This window comes from Heterocephalus glaber, unplaced genomic scaffold (assembly GCF_053883595.1).
Source record: "Heterocephalus glaber isolate CG9 unplaced genomic scaffold, H.glaber_assembly_v1.0 deba00001509, whole genome shotgun sequence".
NCBI lineage: Eukaryota > Metazoa > Chordata > Mammalia > Rodentia > Bathyergidae > Heterocephalus > Heterocephalus glaber.
The window spans coordinates 12,660,400-12,685,297 of NW_028258325.1; the positions used below are offsets into that span (position 1 = coordinate 12,660,400).

The window sequence follows — 24,898 nt, forward strand, 5'->3', positions numbered from 1 at the left end:
TAAAAATACACCATATTTTCAAATGTTTAATTGAAATCCTTATATGCCAAAGACTTCAGATACTATTCATGAAATGGATGCTGATAATACAAGTATGTTTGCCAGAGTTCTAGATGCAATTGAAGAAGCTGATAAAACAATGGAGGCAAAGACAACTTTAATGGGCCAGATGGAGAAACATTTGAATAGACTACATAAAAGCAAGATCATTGTTAAAAAGAAACCAAAGCAGTTAAATCCATTTCATTTAAAAGTGGGTCATGAAGTTTTAAGACAAAGGAAAAATCGGTGGAAAGATGGTTGTTTCCAGTCCAAATGGATTGGTCCTTGTGTCATAGACTATTTTACAGAAAGTGGCTGTGCTGTCCTGAGAGACAATACAGGGACTAGGCTTAAAAGACCTATCAAAATGTCCCACCTTAAGCCTTATGTAAGAGAATCCAGTGAACAAGATAGTCTTTTATCTCTTGCAAGGTTCTATAGAGGCAGATCATGACTACACTGGATTGCCTGAAATTCCAGTTGGAACATACCAAGCAAATATCCTGGTAGAAGATGCAACTATTGGCGAAGTTAATGAGTTAACTGACATCAAGCAAGGAGTGTGAACTGTTAGAATATAGAAATCCCAAAACCTCTTCATTGATAGATCATGGAACTCTTGAAAAGCAGACTTTCAGTCTGTTGGAGTCTTCAAACCAAGTCCTTGAATACTTAAGTTAGTAAATACCAAAATTGATTTAAAGTGCTTGTTTAGAATGTTGGTAATTGTATCCATTAAAATAGGTTGTATAGAACAAGTGACTTGAAATAGTCTTAATGACTAAACCCTGAATTTTTATAATTATTTAAAGTTATATTACATTTGAATATCAGTATCGATATGTAGAGCAAAAAACACATGTACATTATATGCTTATTATATGCATATATCATATACTTATATCAGTGTGTGTATATATATCTATGTATATATGAAAAGAAGCATATAATGTGTAGAATTCAGTTCTTTTAAGTACAGAACAGGCAAAGTACTTTTGCTTCTGAGGTAATAAATTCCAGCTCAAAAGTCTTAAAAAAATACATATATAATCATCAGTTCTCATTAAAAAACAGAAGAGGGCCAGGGATTTAGCTCAGTGGCACTGTGGATGCCGTGCAAGCACAAGGTCCTGAGTTCAGTACCAAAAAAAACAAAAACCCAGAGGAAATATACCTTAGAAACATACTTCATAGGGAAAAAATTTTAAGACATCAGAATATATAGCAACTGTGAAGACAAATGTTGACCAGGATACCACTTTTGTATCATCTTTTAAATAGGCTCTCCTTTATTGGTCGACTCCTGAACTGTATTTCTGTAAACAGGACATTAAAATTTGTTAGGTTTGAGCCCTGTTATTTTAAAAACCAGACCAACACATGTACTGTGTATAAATATGCATTTAAAAAAAATCTCATTTTTCCATTTATGCTTAAAATGCATAATTTAATTATACATAAATTGAAAGGTGTGTACAGTTGGTCTTTTGCATACATCTGTGGATTCCACACCCACAGATTCAATCAACCGAGGATCAAATATATTTAGGGGGAAAAACTGCAATGAACATGTATAGTTTTTTCTTGTCATTATTCTATAAATAATAAAGCCTAATAACTATTTGCATAGCATTTACATTGTATTATATATTCAAAATAACCTAGAAATGATTTAAAATTGAAGGTTCCTTCTGTAAGTGGGAAGGGGTTCTAGAGATGGAGAGAAGGCTGAGGGAGAAGAAAATAGTAAGCAGGAGGATGTGTATAGGTACATTCAAATATTATGCCATTTTATATAAAAGATTTGAGCATCCATGGATATTTGAATCTATAGGGATCTTAGAACCAATCTCCCACTGATAGGAAGGGATGGCTGTATATCACATATTCAAGAGTATCTTTTATACATTTTGTTTTATGGCTTTGACTAAAATTTCATTCCAAACAAAAATTGATAAACAAGAAACTGAAATTAGCATCTAAATTGATAAAAGTAAAAAATCATTTTGTAGAGTTAAAATTATCCTTAAAAATCCCTTAGGTAGCATTTAAACATGGTTTGCATCATTTAAGTTCTAAAATCTCCTAAGTTATTGTGTATTACGAAACACTTTTTAAACATGGGAACTCTACTCTTTGCAGATGGTTATAGTACATAAGTATGTAGAAACCAAAAGCTATTAAAAGAACTGTAAACTCATTCATCTCCTGTATCATGGTTCCTATGGAGCACATTGTGACCTAGTAGAATGTGGAGAGATGCTCACATGATGATATAGAATTTTATTTACTATTATACTCTCTTTGGCAGGGTGCATAAAATTCATGCTCTATGTTACATATGCAATGTTTTAGGAAATCTAAGAAGAAAAACCTTCACTTTTACCTGGAGGTACAAAAAAGAAAAATAGGGAAAGGATGAGAGAACATAAAACATTTCTTTCTTGAAAGATGATTAGAATTCATAAAGGAAGAAATTAAGAGTAAAAACCACTAAATTACATGTAAGTATAGTAGGATTTCAGTGTGCCTCTGCTGTTGATAACTAAGCAGTAAAATAAAGTAAAAGGTTTTTAAGTAGAGAATAATGTTTTTTTAAAAAATAAAACTAGTGATGAAATAAATATTTAGAGGGCCATAGTAAAGCCAAGATAAAATAAACAAATGCATTTTCAATTAAAAAATTTATTTTTAAAATAGACCTGGTAGATTCTGTTACTCAACAAACTTAGTACTACTCAATGAAACTGGGAATATGGGCTATTTATATGAAGAACCTAGAATGCAGGATAGGGTTTTCAAAACTCAGATTTTCTGGGAAATGGGAGAGGAAAAATTCATTCAACATTTACTCAGCAAAAGTTTATATACTAAGTACTAGAAAAAAATAGGTAGTAGCCCCAGAGGAAAAGAATCTACAGCTCAAGAAAGAGGAATGTAGAAGGTCAAAAGAAATAATTAAATTTCCAATGTTATTTATAAATATGACCACCTTTGAAATTCTTAGTGAGTTATAGTTGGAAGAAGAAAACCTTGAAGCAGACAGAAATAAAAATGAAAAATCAGGACTAGTAACACAAATTTTTCTGTGAACAGAAAGCAAGACCTTAAAGCTTCAGATTACCCAGGGAGTGTGCATAAAATCAAAAGGAGCCTGATAATTGATGATGAAAAGAGAACAGCATTTAAGGGAAACAAAGAATACAAAATCTCATTTTAGTTCCACTTATACCTCTTTCTTCATATCACTGAAAAACAGAGAAAAGGAAATAATGTTTAGAGGAGTAAAAGATAACTGAAAACGGTTCAGTGAAAGCCAAAAGAGTTCACAAGAAAGGAGTGATTCACAACGTCAAGAAGCTCATGGGCTGAGATGGTGTCCTTAGTTTTTGAAATAAAAGGGTACAGTGGACACTTGGTACAGGTTGTGGGTGAGAGAACTGGCTCACACATCCAAAGTTTCCTGTTTATATCACTCTAATCTCTTTTCTCAGGGATTTAGTTTCTAGGTAGAGAGCACCATTAAAAAACACAATCACTTCACCTAACAACTATGTAGACTCTTAAGCTTTTATATACTTGATTCATTTTCTGTCTTTTCACTACTTGTACTCTAGACAAGGAAGAGGCCAGATCCATCCTCTCCCTGCTCTAGTGGTGCTAAGAATGGGCAGTGAAGGTCTTAGATTTAGCCAAGTGAATTGACTCAACTTGGGACTTGGAAAAACAAATATGCTAAGGAAGTAAAAACTTCAGGGTATGCAGAGCTATTTGTTTATCATAACATGTCCTTGCTTGAGGTTCCTCTGGATTCCTAGGCCCCTTCTTACAAGTCAAGCTTGGTCCCGTGGTTTCCAGGCCATTTTAAGAACCCTCAATATTCAATAACTCCCCTTTTCCTTAATATGTAAAATTAGTTAAATTTGAATAAATACCTTTGATTCAGGACCTACTCATTTTTCTTTGCTTCTACCGGGAAAATTCTGCTCAACTGTTCGTGAAGCCTGTTCTTGGAACAATATATTTTTTTCTGGCTCTCATATCAAGTAGGATTATTTGGACTTCTTTTTCTTGTAGTTCTACAAAAATTTCTTAAACATTTAGAACAATCACAATGTATTATAATGTAACAGTGATTCAGTGAAAGAGTCGAGTTTTAAGGAAGTCTAGAAAGGTTTGAGAAATTTAAGAACTACAAGCTACCTAATTTGAAGATCAAGTGGAGCAATTTCTGCTCATAGTAGCCTGTAACAGTATTTCCTAGCAAAATTAAAAAACTAGTGACAAAAATATTTAAATCACCAAACACATCTTCCATATTGATTAAAAAGATATAGCTTTTATGCTGTATGAGGAAATGTCACCTCAAATGGTTTTAGACAAAAAAAGAGTGTTGGATGATATCATAATGTCCAAAGGTAGCTCAACATTGCTGTAATTTAGATGGAACTTGTAAAGATGACTCTACACTAAAGCCTTTGTTGGTGCACCACTGTGAAAACTCCAGAACCCTCAAGATAATGTTAAAGAGGCTTGCTTTATGATGTAAAGGCAGTAGTCATGACGTGTGAGGAACTATCCTTCAGGATACATCAAAGAGCATATAAAGAAGGAAAATCTTCCATATAAGGCTCTCCTGATAACAATAAATGCTCATGTGTAATTCTTTGTTTTTGAATATATTTAAAGCCTTTTTCACCCATCAGTTAAATGTCAATGTAGCTATAGGCAATAGAGCTATCACACACTTCAAGCTTATTACTATTGAGTATCTGATAAGGGTGCTAATGCGTTTGATACTGGTTTGATGTAAGATTTATGGAAGAGCTCTGATAAGGAGATACTGTAAGTGAGCTAGGCTTAGACATAAATATCACAATCAATAGGATTTTTTTTTTTTTTTTTTTTTTGAGTCAGGGACTCGCTGTGCAGTTCAGGCTGTCCTTTAACTCACTATTTAGTCCAGGCTGGTCTCCTGGCAATCCTCCTGCCTCAGCTTCCTGAGTGCTGGGATCACAGGCATGCACCACCACACCTAGCTACCACAATAACAACTGAATGGAGTATAAAAGAATCTAGCATATTTTTTGTAAGCTTCTGGGAGTTAAAGAAAATGCTGATCATAAAGCAAAAGCCTTACATCTTGGTAAAGGAGGCTGGATTTAATGAAGTGAATGAAAATATGAAAGAGTCATAAACAACACAGAGTGAAAAGTGTACGCTTAAGAAAAATTTTCAATTTGATGCTCAAAGTTAGCCCAGTAAAGATAAAGAAGTCACAAGTACTTTGACACAAAATCTTTACAGGAAATTTTAGGTTTTGCAGATGAAATGTTTGTTGTTACAAATGATTTTTATCATGACATGAGAAGACTGATCATATTTAAAAAATAAAAGTGCAAGCAGAGACTTAGGTGATAGTAAATGAAAAACTGCAGGTGAAGGAATTTAGTTTATCCATTTTGAGTTGGCTGAGTTTTTTTCATTCCATTTCTTTTATGGCTTCAGCTAATGGTTCAGAGTTCATTCCACAGCTGCAGCATGAGAGGATCTCAGGTATTTACTGTATACACTATAGTTCATTACTTCACCAGTTTATTATCACTTCACTCACCAACAAACATCAATAGGAACTACGTAAAGTCTAACCCTTCTTACCACCAAATTTTTCACTCAAGCAATTCTCCAACTCTTTCATTAAAACATTTAAACTGCCTTATTTTGCTGAGTACTACCAGCATCTTAATTTTATTTGTTTACATTATAGTACATATTCCTTGGTAATGCCATTTAACTGCTATTTCTTTGTGGGTAAAGGAAGATAGACAACTAATCTCTAACGTGTTCCTACTAGCTTGGACCACCAGTGGTACATGTATGACTGTCCCAGGGACACAGCTTATTCCACTGGTGGTACAAATGGATCTAATCAGTTTTGTCAGTCCAAATTTTTACTAATAAAATAAAACGTTTTAAATGGACTGAATTTAATTAGCTGCTTAAATCTGAATATTTACTGCCTAAATATAAATATTCATACCAAATAAAATTATTACAATAAGCAAAAATTCATTTATTTCATTAGAAGAAATTTATTTATATTCATGAATTTCTTTAAAACATTTTATACATTAAGGTGGCTGATTTGTGCAAAGTGCACAAAAGATCAAAATGCATTTGGCTTTTTGCAGCCACAGTGGCACCCAGTTTTTCAGATAATTTTTGATAACATTCTCTACATCACCTGGATGAATTTCCTAAGTAAGCTTCTATAAAGCGAATGTTCTTTTAAGTAATTTGCACCCTTTCTTCAAGAGTAGTTTATCAATCATTAATTCTCTAAACTTTAACATGGAAATCTTACAAGTACTCCATTGCTGGTGTGTATAATCTACATTTCCAAGAGCTGTACCACAAGTTAGCTGTATTATAAGTTTTTATACCATTTTAATGGTTCCCTTAAGGAACTATAATATGATGACATCTGGTCTGCTAAATCATGCCTTTCTTTGCTTTATTGTAATCAAAGACAAGATCAGATTTTGTTTTCAGTTTTTCTATTAGCGCACATGTATAATTTTTACAAGTTAACAAACAAATGGTTCTTTTATCAGTCCATTTAATAAATTTTACACTAGAATAATTTCCAAAGTTTATGATTTTGCCATGTTTTTGGTTTGTCTTTGCTTGTACTGGTAAAAATTTTCAATTTGGCTGTATTATGCTGCAAAAATATTTCTTTTTGTGAAAGTTCTTTTGCATAGTTGAATAATAACTATGTGCATATAATGTGTGGTGTCCAAAAAGCCATTCATTAATTTCAAAACAACATTGTAGGAATGCCCGCGCACTGAAGGTTTTTTTCCCACCTAGACATCTAAACCATAGGTGTAACCATTAGCAAACACAGTTTATGTAATTTTATTCTGTATTTGTGCTATTTTCCTTTACTGGTGAAAACACAGACGTCCTTGCCATAAAATAATACTTTCATCTATCACTACTTTTTTTCAGATTTTTACTGCGTTTTCCTAAATGTACCGATAATTTCCTCCATTTTTCTAAATTTATTCAAGGACTCCTCAGTTCTGCATGTGGTATTGTCAGAGGAATGTAAACACACTTCAAAACAGACAAAAACCCAATCACACTGGATGGCATTGTTTATATGTCTGTTGGCACACTTATTATTTTCAGACGAAATCAATTTAATATCTGCTAATGGTACTAGCCCCATAATTAATAATATACCTATAAAAATTTTCATCTCGCTAATAATTCTAAGATTCCCAGCACTATTTTTCTCATTCTGTAATAAAGCCACATTATATGGCATATCTATTTCTTCAACTCTAATTATGAGGATGTTATTAGATATGAGTAATTTATACAGTACAAAAAGATCACTGCAATTAATATTTATTATCAGAAGTTTTGGCTTTTGCAGTTCCATATGCTCATGTTCTATCATGTTTCCTCTATTACCGGCTGCCATTCTTGATCTTCTGCATTCATGTCCAATTCCACACTATGCTCATTGAATGTACTGTCCACAACATTACATTCTTCTAACTCTAATGCATTTCATCTGAACAGCAATAGATAGGTTGTGATGTTTTCCTCTGATGAGATATAATTAGATGCATCTAATGAATCATCCATTGTCTGTGTTTGACACTCTAATGAGAAAAAATTTTTACAAAATTGAAATATTCTTAAAATCAAAAAACACATTATAATACAAAAATTATGTATTACTTACAAAAGAAAATGCCAAACAAAAATGAGAAAAATCACCAAGGATCAAAAATAATAATAAAAAATTTTACCACTGAGCTTAATAATAATCTAGTCTTCAAATAACAATGAATGGTTTTGTTTTAGTGCCTCATATTAACAAAAGAGTATACAAAGGTTAGCTATATATCAGATGACTGAATTCAAATCAGAGCCACCTGGCGGCGAGATATAGGCCCTGCTAATGAATGTGTTATCCTTTTCCTGCTTTAAAGTGCTATTATTTCAGAGTAATCTTTAAAGAAAAACAAATATTCTGTACAACTGAAGTGGAAATGGCAATCACATCCCACATGGCCAATCTATAATCTAGAAAAATTGATATTACTTTAATTGCTGAAATGTACTTCCTTAAATTCTCTTTAGTTTGCCACTTGAATTTTTTTTCTATCTTTGCTCAAATTTCATCTGATTACCTTTTATAAAATCGCAATCATCACCTCCATTCTAGTACTCTGTATGCTCCTTTATTTTGTCCCCATGGCACTATATCTTCAAAGTTCATGTGTATCTAGTGTGTGTGTGTGTGTGTGTGTGTGTGTGTATACTACAAATAAAATTTACTTATTTATCACCTTCTTGCTCTCACTGGAACACAAAAGTTTATAAGGACAAGGATCTTTTTATCTTTGTTCAGTGCATGGCACCTAGCATATCGGAGCTTAGTAGCTCTTTGTTGAATTAATGACTAGAAGTGGACCAGAAATTTGTTTTATAAAGCCAAATGCACTTGTCTTACTTAGGAGAAAACCATGTTTGGGGAAAGAAAGGACTAAATTAGTAACATTCTATAGAAGACAGTGTGATATGGTTGGTTAGTTTATAAGTTACTCAAGAAAGTTAGAATACTACATAAAAAATTTCATTAAAAAAGTATGTTAGGGTCTGGGGATTTAGCTCAGTGGTGCCATTGTCTGCCTCACAAGCACAAGGACCCGAGTTCAAACCCTGGTACCAAAAAAACAGTATGTAAGAGGATCAAGATGAGATATGTATATATACATCAACTCCTTATGATGAATATACTTATTATGTATCACAAACATACACTAATAAAAGTTAAAAAATAAAAAACTGTAAATACTAACCAGTCATGGTTCTTCTGTTAACTTCCACATAAAAAAGTGTTCCTTGCTATTCAGTACTATGTGTAATGACTACAAATAATACAGTTGGTTAGGTGCTAATTTCACTGTCTGCCATGTTAGAGACAGAGTATAACAAAGGAAATTATCCCAGGACATGTGGTCATTCAAAACATAGAGCCCAAAATAGAATTACATCTTTTTTTTTTAACAATCAAGCCAACACTTTTCTCCTCTCATGTACTAGATTATACTTTCTCCAATGACTTAGAATATGAAAAGAAATTATTTGGAATAAAGAACCATATAATGATAAATGAAAGAACCAATTTCTTCCCCAGATTTGTTAAAATATTTACTTCAAAAGAATATTAGGATGCCAGGAGTGGTGGTGCACACTGTAACCTCAACACACAGGAGGCTGAGGCAGGAGATCACTGCAAGTTTGAGGCCAACCTAGGGTACACAGTGAGTTCAAAACCAGCCTAAACTACATAGTGAGACCCTGTATCAAAAAACCAAAAATAAAAAGGGTTATATAAAACCACTGAAAGAATAATGAATAAACATTTCTTTCAGAAATCTAGAAATAACTTATACTGTAATATTTTGGTCTGATCCATAAACATCTTAGAATAGTAGTTACACATCATCTGCAAGGATTTCCCACAGATATTTTTGTGAAGTTCTGTGTTAACTGATTGTGTCAACTTGAGTACAAAATGCCCAACTAAATTGGATTAGCATAGTTTGGGTGTGGCTGAAGGAATTAACTGAAGACAGAAGACCCACCCTGGGCGGGAGTACCAGCAACCAATAGGCTTGCTGCCTAAATGGAATAAAAGGGAAACGAAGAAGGACAGCTTGGTTCTGTTTCTTTGGAGGAGCTCTAGTCTTCACTTTCACCTCACATGTCATCTTCTGGCTTCCAGAAGAGACCCATGGGGGAAAAAAAGCCCTTTTTGGACTTTTCTACACCTGACTCTGCAGGGAGCCATCATAAGCCAATCTTGTAAATTCTTATATATTTGTATATTTTGCATTAAATCTGCTTCTCTAGTAAGAACTGACTGGTATAGATTTTGGAACTGAGAGTGGGACACTATTCTGTCTTTGAAAACCAGCTCTTGGGCTGCTAATGGATCTTAGTGGAAACTGAATAGTTACTATGCCACCTGAGTTGTCCATCATGAGCTGATTATTATCTGATCCACCAAGTCATAAAACTGAATGTGCAGAGCAACAGTCCATCATTAAATGGAAATGGTACATACACGATCAAGGCAGACCAGGGCCAGAAGGCACAACTAATTTACATGAAGAAGTTGCTCAGATGCCCACGGCTCCTACTCCTCCTATATTGCCTTCTGTCTCCCAGCATGCACTTATGGCCTCATGGGGTATAACATGATCAGCTGTAAGAGGAAGTGAAATCTAGGGCCTGGTTTATGTATGGTTCTGCACGTTATGCAGGCACTACCCACAAATGGCATTACAGCCCTTTTCAGGACATCCTGAAGGACAGTGGTGAAGGGAAATCTTCAGTGAGTAGAACTTTGGGCAGTGTACTTGGTAGTACATTTTGTCTGAAAGGACACATTTGTGTGAATGTATACTGATTTTATGGGCTGTAGCCAATAGTCTGGCTGGATGGTCAGGAACTTGGAAAGAACATACTAGAAAATTCGTGACAAAGATATTTGGGGAAGAGTATACAGATAGATCTCTCCATATGAGCAAGGGATGTAAAAATATCTGTATCTCATGTAAATGCTCACCAAAAAGTGACCTAAAGAAGAGGACTTTATCAATCAAGTGGATAGGATGACTTGTTCTCTAGATAGCAGTTAACCTCTTTAAACTGCCCCTTCAACTGTGCAATGGGTGGTTGCTCATGAACAGAGTGGCCATGGTGGCAAGGATGGAGGTTATGCATGGGCTCAGCATTATGGAGTTTCACTCTCCAAGGATGACCTGGCTACAGCCAGTGCTGAATGCCCAATATGCCAGCAGGAGAGATCAACACTGAGTCCCCAATATGGCACCATTCCCTGGGGTGATGAGCCTGTGACCTGGTGGCACGTTGATTACATTGGACCACTACCACCATGGAAATGACAGTGCTTTGTCCTTACTGGGACAGATATTATTCTGGATATGGATTTGTCTTCCCTGCACATAACGCCTCTGTCAAAACTACCTTCCTTGGACTTAAGAGAATGCCTTATCCACCATCATGGAATTCTACACAGCATTGCCTCTGACCAAGAAACTCATTTTGTTGCCAAAGAAATAAGGCAATGGGTTCATGCTCATGGAATTCTTTGGTCTTACCACATTCCTTATTATCCAGAAGCAACTGGAATGATAGAAAAGTGGAATGGTCTTTTGAAGACACAGTTATAGTGCCAGCTAGGTGGCAACAGCTTGCAGGGCTGGGGCAAAGGTTCTTCAAAAGGTTGTATATGCTTTAAATCAGCATCCTCTATATGGTATGTCTTTCATAGCCAGGATTCATGGGTCCAGGCATCAAGGGGTAGAAGAAAGAATGATATCATTCATTACCAGTAGTAACCCACTAGCAAAAGTTTTGCTTCCTGTTCCCATGATCTAACGCTCTGCTGGGTTACAAATCTTAGTTCCAGAGAAGGTAAGGCTTGTGTCATGAAGTACAACAATGATGCCATTGAACGAGAAGCTAAGACTTCCCCCTGGTCATTTGGTCTCCTCATGCCTCTGAGGAAACAAGCTAAAAAAAAAAAAAAAAGGGAGTTAAAGTGTTGGCAAGGGCGACTGACCCAGTCTATCAAGGGGAAATTGGACTATTATTCCACAATGGAGGAAAGGAAGAATATAGCTGGAATACAAGAGATACTTCAGAGGTGCTCCTGGTATTAAGGTTAACGGGGAAACTACAATAACCCAATCCAGGCAGGATGACAATAGGTCCAGAACATTCAGGAATGAACGTATGGGTTACCCCACCAGGAAAAGAACCAAGACCTGCTGAGGTGCAGGGAATACAGCATGAGTAGTAGAAGAAAATAGTTCTAAATACCAGCTGCAACCCTGTGATCAGCTTCAGCAATGATTAGTTCTCTCCTAATATGCTTCCTATGTAATATAATGTTGATGGACTTAATATTGGTTTTTAAGTATTGTTAAACCTATGTTTAATTGTGAAATGTTAGGAGTAAGCATCACCCAAAGAAAACTTGCCTTCTGCTCTGGGAGGAAGTACCGTATTTCCAATTGTATCCAGGATATTTGTAACATGTTGGGTGTAATTATGAACTTGTCTTTGTATTTAGACTACAATTTAAGGAAATAGTCTGGCTGTCAAGTTGACAAGGAGTGGATTGCGACAGTTAACTGACTGTGTCAACCTGAGTAAGAAACGCCCAATTAAATTGGATCAGCATAATTCTGGGTATGGTTGAAAGGATTAACTGAAGTTAGAACACCTACCCTAGGTGTGAGTACCAATAAGCTTGTTGCCTGAATGGAATAAAAGGGAAATGGAAAAGGAAGGCATGCTTCTTTTTCCTTGCAGGAACTCCAGCCTCCACCTTTACCTTGGACTTTGTCTCTTAACTTCTAGCGCAAACTCTTCGGCCTCCAGCACAAAGCCTTCAGCTTTCCATCACAGACCATTTAGCCTCCTGATACAGACTCTCATGGGACACTACAGTGAGCCCCAGGCCTTCAACTGGAGATTTGGGATCTCCAGTGTATAGATAGCCCTTCTGCACTTTTTCCATACCTGACTCTGCAGGTAACCATTGCAAACCAATCTTGAAAATTCTTATATATCTGTATATCCTGCATTAAATCTGTTTCTCTAGTAAGCACTGAGTGCTAGTAGCAACGAGTAACATTGAAAAAAAAAACTGTGGACATACAAACATGATTTTAAAACACTGCTTTAAAAAAAAACAAAAAAACCCCCACTGCTTTTAAATTTTAAAACATTCATTTTCTAAAAGGTTTAAATACACTGTTAACATACTGAGAATTAATTATACCAATTACTATTCTAGGTAGTAGGGACATATCAAAACAGACAGAAATCTGTTCCTAATTGGTTCTTCTATTCTAGAAGAGGAAGATGAACAGATTTTAAAAGGGGGACAGGAAGACAAAAACACAAAAATAAAAAGCAAAGTAAAGTACAATAAAAGAAAAAGAGAATGAGTAAATAAGTTGTCATAAATAGGATGGTTAGGGCACAGCATGGTCAGGACAGAAGTAATATCTGATGACATGAAGGAATGAATATTGCTCACTGGTGGAAACAAGATTCCAGGCAAAGGTAACAGCAAGTTACAAGCCCCTGAGATAAGAATAAAGATGACACATTTGCAGGAAAGCAAAATGCCGGTATATCTTCAAGAGAAAGAATAATGAAAAATGTGGTCAAAGAAGAAGCAGAACTAGATTGGAAAAGTAGAAATAGAAAGACCACACAGGAGTCTTTGCAGTAGTATAAGCCAGACATCATGGGCCTTAGATTAGGGTATTAGCAATGGAAATGATGACACATGTCAGATTTAGGATAGATTTAAAAGTAGAGGCTGGATGCCAGGTTAGATGTGGGGTATAAAAGATACTGAGAAATCAATAAAGGGTCCTAGCTTTTGGGCCTGACTGACTGGGTCACAAGTGACACTTTTTACTAATATGGGAAAGGTTGAAGTAGGGAAAGGGATTAAAGTCAAATATTCTGTTTTAGACACGTAATTCTTACATGTCTATTAGACATTTTAACAAAAAAAATCAAGTAGAAATAAGAACATAAAGTGAAGAAAAGGTCAGGATTACATTTAATATTTAAGTATCATCATACACATGATAACCAAAGTCAGTGGACTGAATGAGATCATCAAGTAAATGAAGGTATATCTTGAAAGGAAGGCAGTTGAGGACTGACTCTTATACCTCTAACATTTAAAGATCAGGAGAGACAAGAATGAACAAGAAGCAATGTGAGGGAATATTTATGAGAAAGGAGAAAAAAAATCAGAATGATACAATTTCTCAAAACCAAAGAAAGAAAGTTATTAACTCTTTCAAATGATGCTGGATGGCTGAATAAGATGGATACTTTGAACATCAATGAAACTGAAAACAAATTTTAGCGGTATGGAAGGAAAGAAAGTCTAGAAGTGTTGAAAAGAGAAGGTGAGGTGTGCAGATGGTAAAAGTATACACAATCACAAATATTTATTAAACACCTACTGTACACTTGGTCCTTGAAACATTAAATAAAATTAAAAATGTCAACTTTTCAAAACACTTATAATCTAGAAAGAGACAGACAATAAATTAAATAACAGAAGGTAACTGTACTAAAAAAGGAGATGGAATTTTTGGTTTTTGGAGGCTTAAAGGGAGAGATGTATAAAATGCCTATAAGACAGGAAATTGGCAAGATAAGTCAGACTTAGGAAGTCATTATGATTGAGTGTTTTACACTGGTAAATTTCTGCTCTTACGGGGCAAGTATATAATAAATGGGAACTGGATTAAAATACGGGTAGGGTTCTGAGAGGCAAATATGAAAAAATGGAGAGAGAAAAAACATAACTTTTCATTACATGTAAAGTGATCACAGTGATCAAGTACAGTATATGAGCTGAGTAAAGAAAGAAGTAAAGTCATAAGGAGACAATAACGAAAAACAATGTGGTCAAAAAGATTAAAGGTTGCAATGAAGAAAAAAAAAATGGACGTATTGAATTATGATGGTAGTCAGAAAAAGCATGGGTAAAATTAGATTTGGGAAGAAGTAAAGGTCTAAGGATGATCAAGGGAAAAGGTGGTCAGAGTAGACCAGAGGAAAACATTGGCTATAAAGAAGACAAGTAACCAAAAGACCAGGTGCTAGATGTAACAGCTATATAAAATTTAAAGTCACCATGAACTCTGATGAGAATATATTTAGGAGGAAGAAAGTGAAAAGGCTGGTTAGAGGTCTGCAACATGGCAATACTGAAGGAGCTCAGGGTTTTGAGTGAGGAGGACAAATAAATGACTGGGAAACCACTATAAAGATCTTAGAGGATGCCTGCCAGTTTTATCACTGCTACATAAAACAAGGAATTAAAAACAAACAGCAAGTGAGATGGATACAGAAATATCTTTTATAATATATAGGTTTCAATAGTAGCATAAGTAAAGGATTATTAAGAGACTTTTAAGGGATTAAGGGATTTTGCTAAAGAAAAATCATAAGTTCCTGAAGCCACAGTAGAGAGGATATGGGTGTATGCAGAGGGGCAGAAGACTGGGTCAAATCAGAAGAATAAAGAAGTCTATGGCATGTAAGAAACTGAGTGATAATTAAGACTTGGAAGTTTTCCTTTAATTCTTTTTAATCTCTTCTGGTGCTAAAATGAAAGGGTGATCTTATCAGAAATACAAAAAGTCTTAAATTCAATTTTAATCTAAAGTGTATTTTTAGAATTTGATTAGTAACCTATAGGTACATGGTAAAACAAGTTGAAAGTTTTTTCATTAATATTCTTGAACTCAACTCATAATGGTATGTGAATTATTTTAATTGTACAAACACACAGATCCAAGAGTTATAAAAGGGATACCCACAAAAGGGAAATTCAAAGTATGATCATAATGATATTACAAACAAAGAAATGTGGAAGGAGACATTAAGGCCTGAAAGAATCTTATCAAATTTATACAGCCATTTATTGGTCTCTGTATTTAGAAAAAAGCAATAAAAAAGATTAACACTGTTAACACTGTCTACTTCTGATAAATATTTCATCATCAGTCACAAAAAGGTTGGTCAATGAACTGAATTAATATTTATTTAATTCTATAGCATAATGCTTAAACATCAAGAGTTTGAATAGAAAAAAAACCTGTGTTCAGAAAAGGGATGGAAAACTTTACAAATACAAGCTATCAATTTAAGGGGAAAGGGCTGATTAATAAAAGGTTTCAAATAACTGCATCAAATCCATCAATATCTTTGGGGAAAAAAACAAAACAAAACATAATACCTTGTCAGAATAATAGCTACCTGATTGCTAAAGGTAAACAAAAGTAAAACATAAAGCAGGAAAAATACTGACAAAGAACAGTTTTACTTTATTATATATTTAGTATACATATCTGTTCAATTCAGTCAAGACCAGTAGCTTTAATTTAATAAAGTGAGATATCTCCCTTAATCACAAATCAGTTACTTACATATTTCAGGTGAAAGAGAAGGCAAAGCTATGAGCCAAAATAAACTAGTTTGCATTTCATGGAGATAACTTTGTATAAAGTATTTTATATTCATAAGCCTATGCTAATCCATATTCAAAACATATCGATTGATATTTATATTACATATAGCAATCCTTAAGTACAATGTAAGAGAAGTATACTACATGTATATGCTAAATAACTTGCTTTTTAAAAAAGAAGCACAGGGGCAGGGATTTAGCTCAGTGGTTTCGCCGCCTGCTGTGCAAGTGCAAGGACCTGAGTTGGATCCCCGGTACCAAAAAAAGAAAGAAGCACAAAATACTAATAACCCTGCATAGTTGGAGAAACTGAAAGATAACTAGATATAGGTTATCTTAGTAATAATTAATTCATTCAAGAAATATTTACTGAGGACACACACTGTCCTAGATACTGAGGATTCTGCAGTAAACAAAGCGAAATCCTTATTATCATAGAGATTTCATTCTATTTTAGTACTCTATTTTAGGGTTAACCCCTGAAAGGAATCAATCTTGAAACATTTCCTGAAGTACAGAATATACAAATCTAGTTCAAACTTCACAGAACCTTCCTTCCCTGTTTTATATATTCAACCCTGACAGAGTATTTTTTGACTAATTACAATGGATTGTCTGAGTTGTCTTTAAACTTCCGCCATTCCAAAGGTTAAGGCCGGGGACATTCCCAAACTTTATCTGTTCTTAAATACTACTATATGAGAACTAATCACTGAAAAAGAGAAAAATATAGCAGTTCTAGTAAAGGAAGAAAGTCATGGGAAATATACAAGTTATCTCACAAGTTCTCTCTATTCTGCCTAATCCAAATAAAATAGTCCTTATTCTATGCTGCTAAATAGTGGAGAATGGGAACTGTTATCTACTTAGAATTTAAAAAAAATTGGTGCTCCTTACACAGAATAACTTTCATCTTAATTTCTTCTTCAAATGTTTGTAAGACAGAATTAAAAGACATGCCACAGAATTTAATTTCATTAAACTTCATTGCCTCTACCAGTTAATAGGACAGTAACAATGCCTACCTCTAAATATTGTTTTAGAGCTAAATGAGGTAAAGCATAAAAAAGGTCTTAGTGCTTAACCATTATTTGTGATACCAATCATTATCATTATTCCAGGTAGGAACATTCTTAATAACAATGGTTTATATTTATTATCAGCAGAATCTCAAAAAACTTAAGTTTGGAAACACAATAAACAAGCTAAATACGATATCAGAAGGTTTATCCAAAATTCCTAAAAATGAATGAATTTGGGAAAATTTCAGAATGCAAAACCTCATCAACAAGATGGTTAGTATTTTATCTGATACTCTATAAAGATTCAGGAATATCTTGTCTTTAAAAACATATTTCTTGCCTTTTATTTCAAAGGAGAGTTGGATACAGTTTGCGTAGAACTCAAAAGATAAACAATAAACAAACCAGGTAATGGAGTTAAGACCATTTGAAAGACAGTGTTAGCATCTTCTAGCCCCATCCTGGTCAGACCATATTGGAAATCTCTACGATTCTATCAAAAAAATAAACAACAGTATTAAAAAAAAAAAAAAGGTAAAAGTCTGAGGATATGGGTAAAAAATAAAGTGCTTGCCTAGCATGAGAGAATCCCTGAGTTTAATCCCCAGCACCACAAACAAGCATGCACACATGTGTGAACATGTGCGTGAAAACTCCATGTAACATAATAGGAAAACTCTTTTTAACTAAATCTGCAAAGTAAAGATGAACTACAAATAAAAGAATGAACAAGGCCCTGAAATAAAGTAAAAACATCAAGGAATCTTTAATTTAAAAACTCTTCAATCTTCAAAGGATCATCAAGAAAACCAAGAAATCTTCAAATGAAGAGGTCACTAAATATCCAACAACACTCACCCAACCATTGGTAGGAGATCTCTTGGACACTCAGATGCTTCAATCAGCTGAAATAGTACCAAGTTTTTACTGATTACTCTTAACAGGGAAACGGCGCACAGGCTAACTCCATACTATCAAAAATTAAAGGTAATTATTACTGATAATTCTAGTTACTACTATTAAAAAACAACTCAAAGTAACAGGAGACTGAGGGATGAGTTCCAAGGTAAACAAAACTTACTATGTGCATATGTGTAAATGTATTTCTTCCAGTTTACTTAGTGATATAAGTCTGAAAAATATAGTGACAGAATAAAACTTTCCTAACAATGTTCTAAAATCTTAAATTGTGTAAGATGTTTTTAATATTGGTTCAAATCGAAATTTTTGAAAATAATTTGTTTTCTAAAGATAACACAAATTTCCCAACACTAAATACTTTAATAACACATAGGAAAAAGTTTATAGTCTCTTGCACTTAAAAAAATACTTAACTTTAGGCCTTTGAATTATACTAATGATTCTATTAAGGGTACTCATGTATTTCAACACATGAAAGAACTCATATTCCTTAACACTAAAGAAAAGATTCTCAAAGGTGAAGAATATTTTCAACATTATTGATTAAAACATAAAAGTTATCAATTTAATACAAAATATTTGATGGCATCTAATTTCAAAGAATAAAATAGAGCCACCACCTATATGACAATATAATGTTTTCGTAATCTCAAGAAGCTAAGGGATACCACTATGCTGACCAACAGACACCATAACTTACTCCAAAGATCCTTAGGGTGAAAAAAAAAAAAAAAAAAGGATATGGTACTACTACAGGAATGGCTAAAAAAAAAAGTGGAAGGTTCTACATTTTTCCCAAGTAACTAAAATACCACTAGGTATAACAAAGTAACACTAAGTATAAATACCACTTTTGCCCGATGGATGTTTGTCAAGAGAACAAGTAAAACAAAGTGAATTTGATTTCAACAGTTTAAGCAGATAAGTAAAAAAAATTAACTTAATGTCAAGAATGCATATCCAAGCTAACAAATAAATTACTGAACTAGTGTGCCAGCAAACATATTCCAACATGGCTGATATTTAAGGACAAGTTTGTGATATAATACACCTGTAACTTATTGAACATTCAACTCTTGAAGCCTTGAGAATAGCAATAAAATAAGGAAATCCAGAAGCACAACAATATATTAAAAGGTACCTACAGTAAAGGAGGAAAAATATGAAGTCAGGAAGAGATCTGAGGACAGGATGCCAAAAAGGAATGCCTAAATACAAGACTAGCACTACACTGATTTGGAATCCTACTGTTCCTAAAAGTATGACCAAAAAGTATAGGTACAGAATGAATTAAGAATACAGTAGGGACTGACATATTAAAAAACTCAACTGATATATATACAGGTCTTGTCTGAGGAAAAATTCAAATATTTAAAGTCCCTACTGCAAAATTCAAATGACAAAGTATACCAGTGTATTACCTTTCTTTCGAAAGAGTGCATTTAGATAATTTTCTGCTTGGCATTCAATCTTATCAGTGTTGGACTGGCCCTGAGATGATAGCTCCTCTGTTGGTGTTGACTGTGAAGAATCAAGAGATGGTATACAATCCTAAAAGTATAAAAAAGCAACATACCAAATCACTTTTTATTTAAACATAAAATTTCTTAAAAATCGCAAAAATTAATTTTCTAAATTAATCAATTCTCTAAATTGTCATTTTTCTACCTTTTAAATTATACCAAATTATATCAAATGAGCATAAAATTTTGGACAAGAGTCAAGAAAAAAAGAAATTAAGCTCTGAAAGAAGGCCCAAATGTTCTGATTCTTAGCAAAATGACAGTTAAAAAAAAAAAAAAGGAAGAGCAACTGAAATATAAACTCTATGAGTGAACAAATTCACTATACAGTATGCTAGTATTGTAATCCTATCAGAGTTTTAACAACAAAGCAGATGTTTATCCATGAATCTGAACAAAATCAGTACAGATTCTCAAGTTCTCATTTCTTCTCATGACAGTGGATAAGAAATCAGGGTATCCTACCATACAAGATTCTGGTTGTAGAGTTTATATCCTGTATCCAGTAGGTATTTATTATATTTCATCATTTACACAGGAAATATTTATGAAAGCTAAAAGATGTCAAGAGTAAGTGAAAGGCTAAAAAGTAGTAGCACATCATCTCCTTACTAGAGATTCCTAAGATATCAGACTGTAGGGTAGACTCAGCCCAAGCTAGGCCTCCAATCTTACCCTGTATACCTAAATAACAAAATGACCTCAAGTAAATTCACAAGGGAATATGAAATAAGCAAAAAAGAATTCTAGGGGTTTTCGTCTGCAAATTAAACTAAACTAAATGTTGGACTTCCAGTATAAACTTTGATATATTCTTTTCATTTAGCAAAATCAAGTATTTAAACTTTCACTGCGAGTCACAAATTTTCAGGACAAATTAAGTTAAAAAGAGAATTCTGTTACCATTGTGTAATTAGTTTAAAAATAATTTCACGGCACTAAAACTTACACTGACTGCTTCTCTCTGTAGGTTACAAAATGAACATTTTTCATCCATAGACCAGTCAGTCAGCTCTTCTGGTTCACAGTCTTTAAAAGAGGGAAAAATATTCATTAAATACACTAACTTTATTATAATCAATAAAAATTCCCACAGCAATTGCAAAAGGAAAAAAAACACTAACTACTAACAGTAAGGGGTGGAGCCTAACTTCAAATTAAGCTAATGACATCTAGAAAGAAAAAAAAGAGAGAAGGGTACAAGGAGAGTACTGTAATTTTGCACTACTATGAGACAATGAGCTGGTTATAATTCAACAATTTTCCAACAACAGGGCTGTAAAGTATCACCTAACTTTCTGGAATACTGAATTTATCATCTGTTCAGTTATTTTATTTTGATTTCACAATGAAGGAAATCAGAACAAAGAAGGTGATATAGGGAGGAAAGGAATAAATTTTGTACATCATGAAAGACAACATAAAACAGAAAAGTGAAAAAACACCAGGCAAGCTCCACAGATTTGACAAAATAGAACAACATCTATAAAATAAAGTAGTAATTCATAGATCAAAAATCAGATCAGATTTTTATTACATTTGCAAAAACTATTTATTACAAGAGTTAAGAGTAAAAATCTGGTAAACAAATAAGATATATTATTCAGTACAAGGCATGGATTTTTTTAGAAGACGATTCCTTATAATCCAACTGTTGTATTAGAAAGCTTCTGGAAAACAAAAGCATTTTCTATTAAAATAAATTTTATGAACGTATAACAACACTGTCATTCTAACTAAACTTGGTAGACACTGCTTTTCAAATTACCCCTCCAGCAAAATGATGATGCAATATTTTCCCACATAAATTCAAATTCAGAACCTCAAATACCACAAAATCATTATGATCTGAGGCAGTTACACTTTGACTGATTTGAAAAACACTGGCATGCCACAAAAATTTTTTTCATGTTTCTGAAATACACAGTGCACTTGAATACATTTCTCTGCTAAACTTCATTTTGGAAGATAGTGAAGAAAAACTACTAATTAGGACTCCCCTGCATTAATCCAAATACAGAGAATAGGTCATTTGTTGGTAGTGTAACAAGTGTAGTACCATCTCCATTTAGCAATGGTATACAAATATTAATGATATTTACGTTAATCTGGAAAGGGCAGAAGAGGGAACAGATCCAGGACAGGTTAATGGAAAGAGAACCAGATCTGAAGTCTTTGAAAATCTGGAACAGAAACACACTTCTATGCAGTTGAAACAATTTTTAAGCCACAATAGTTTTTGTTTTAATAGCCTTATGTGTAAAATGAGGGCCACATCACATAACTTATTGTACATCTAATGAAAAAATATGAAAATATGTTATAAACTACAAAATATAGTGTAGCTGAGCATGGTGGCCTGTGTCTGTAATCCCAGCACTCTGGGAGGCTGAGGCAGGAGGATCAAAGTTTGACCCCAGCTTGACCAACTTAGCAACTTATCAAGATGCTGTCTCAAAGTAAAATATATAAAAGGGCTGAGAATATAGGCCAACAGAAAAGCTTTTGATTCAATCTCCAGTACCATAAAACCAAACCAGACCATAATGCATAGGCTAGGTATTAACAAGGTAGAATTACCAGTCATTATTTTTTAACCCTGTATTTGTACATGTTTTTAATAAGATTAATTTGCAGAAGATATAATTTTAATGGAATATCTGCTCATAAGAATTGGTAACTTTCCTATAAACAACTTCACAAATCAAATTTTAAGTAATCTATACAATTAAAAAACAAGTCCTTCTAGAACTGTACCTCTGTGGGTATATGTTGTTTTGAACCTTTTATACCCTTGATGGAATAGAATCACACATACAGATTCTTGGAATACAGGAACTTGGAATGCAGGAAGTGTCTATTACTAGAAAAGTGAAGCTCTCTGACCAATGGAAGGAATGAAAGAGAAGTGATAGTGTACCATACAAGCTGAGGCTTTAACAGGAAGGGCATATTTCCCCCAATTCTCTTTTTCTTCCACCACTTAACATGAGAACTTGTTCCAGATAGCCAGGACTCCTTCAGTCTGGAACCTATAATCACGTGGGGAAGATATGAACCCTATCCATAGTCTAAAGATCAGCTGACTATGATCACCAGTAAGTATGACACAGATTTTAGAGTTCTTATGCACCAATGTAGCAAAAACATGACTCATATGCCAAGACAATTTTGATAGGTTAAGAAAATCTTACTGTTTTTTTAAAATCATGGCCTAGTGAAAGAAACACAGAGTTGAAATTTTTGAAAAATACCTGGCAGATGTGAGGAAGGGATGTTTTAAAATTTTGTTGTAAAGTTTAGTTATGTTTCAGTGATAAGTATGTTGACACACAGGACAGCAATTTTAGATCAATTAAGATAATTACTAGTTAAAAGATAAAGATCAAGGGACACTGAGATTATGTCACTTAGTAATTTCAGTAAAAGTTCTTCAACAGAACATAAAATAAATACCTACATAAATAAATGGCACTGAATAATCAACTGAATAGAGGCTGTTAAATTCTATTCAGTTAAAAAAATGTATAGCTTTACTTACAAATATTTAATAAATACATTACTCCTTCTACAGAAATTTTTGCTTTTTAAGTCCAAATAAATGATGGCAGGACACTTTTTTCCTATATGGGAAATTAGATTTTGAAAAACCGATAGACCAGATTTCTCCTCTTTTCAAATTATCTTTGCATGTAATTAAAAATATACATTTTAGTTCGCAAAAAAAGTGACAATGAATCAAGTATTTATCTCTAAAACAAGTTATCTTTCTTTTAAAAAAATGTTAATGCATGTCATTATGTATAAGCTCAAAAAGGGTTAAATAATGTACCTAGAAATAGCCTAATAAAAAGACAATGCCATAATGAAAGCTGATTGTAGATGACTGACAAAGGTCAATCTTTCCATCATAGCTATACACTCTTGTAGTTAAAACATGGCTCCAATCAAAGTTATGTAATCTAACTCAAAGTTAACAGACTAAAATCTAAGAATCTTGGTACTGAAGCATGGGCTTTTCTACATACTATATGTGGCCTCAGGAATTTCCTTGGTTTCATTATCCTCATTTGTAAAATGAGGATAATAACTGCATCTTAAACTGTAGTAAAATTAAATAAAAATGTATAAACACTTAATTCCAAAAGGTATCCTTTGCATTTTTCTTCTAAATAATCTGTTTTGGAATTTTTTTTTAGTATCCTTTATGCATAGGCCATAAATTTACAGTTTTCAAGGATAATTCCAATGAAAGATGAAAAAGAATATTAAGCTAGATTCTTCATGAAGATCATGGAATACTGGTAGTAAGTATGTTGATTTGGGAGAAAGATGTTCAACAATAGACAATGTAATTCAAAATAATTTTTCACATTAACTATATTGAAAACATATTAACTATATTGAAAAGGAAAAAGGGAAAAGCTATTCACAATCTCATCATCCAGAGATAATGACTAGTGTCTGTTATATATCCTCCTTATATTCTAGCCCTTTTATTAAAAAATAAGATGTTTGGAAACATAAGTAAAACTGATAAATATTTGGCCAGGCTTAATTAGGAAAAAAAGAAAAGAAAAAACACAAAATGATCCTGTGGACATTAAAAGTTATTCTTTTTTATTGTGAATAATTGTGTCCATAAATTTGATAACTTTATGTAAAATGGACCACTTCCTCACACGACATAAGCTACCAAATCTCACAAAAGGAAAGAGATAAATAGGACTTAAAAAAAAGAAAAGAAAAAATATCTTCCGAAAAAGAGATTTTATTTAAATTAGAATCTGCAAAAAAAAAAAAAATGTATACACTCTTCAGCAGTTTGTAGTACTAATTAAATGTCTGGAGGTGAATGGCCACCACTTTGTAAGTGCACCTCTTGTAACTGTAGAGGCCAAAGGTAACATCTTAATCTTATGATGTCTCATAAACTTATCATTAAAATATTAATGAAAGTTTTTCTTTCCTTGATGTATAGATTTTTTGACAGAATCTGTATTTCAAAAAACAGAAACAGGCAAAAAAAAAAAACCAAACCAGGTACAAGCACCCAATGATAAATGTAAATGTATTATATACCTAAAATGTACCAATAAAAGAATTTAAGCAAAAAAACCCCCAACAAAACAAAACAGAAACAGAATGCCTTACTCATTCTGATTACATCATTATCCAAAATACCAAAATCTGCCTGACCAGACATCTCACCCAAGAAGATATACAGATTGCAAATATATATATGTGAAAAG

The 24,898-nt window shown here is 33.5% G+C and overlaps 1 protein-coding gene across 13 annotated transcripts in view; it reads right to left on the reverse strand.

Moving 5' to 3' along the window:
• Lcorl (ligand dependent nuclear receptor corepressor like) overlaps nt 1-24,898 on the reverse strand; it is a 199,435-nt gene that overhangs the window by 105,845 nt on the left and 68,692 nt on the right. For 12 of the 13 annotated variants that reach the window (XM_021260232.2, XM_021260234.2, XM_021260238.2 and 9 more), the window contains exons 3-4: nt 20,596-20,675; nt 19,545-19,674 (exon numbers count right to left, since the gene is read on the reverse strand). In XM_021260232.2, coding sequence (XP_021115891.2) covers nt 19,545-19,674; nt 20,596-20,675 — 210 coding nt within the window. Of the gene's footprint in view, nt 1-18,060; nt 18,104-19,544; nt 19,675-20,595; nt 20,676-24,898 lie in introns of those variants that run through there. The other variant, XM_087187817.1, reaches the window with a different exon arrangement.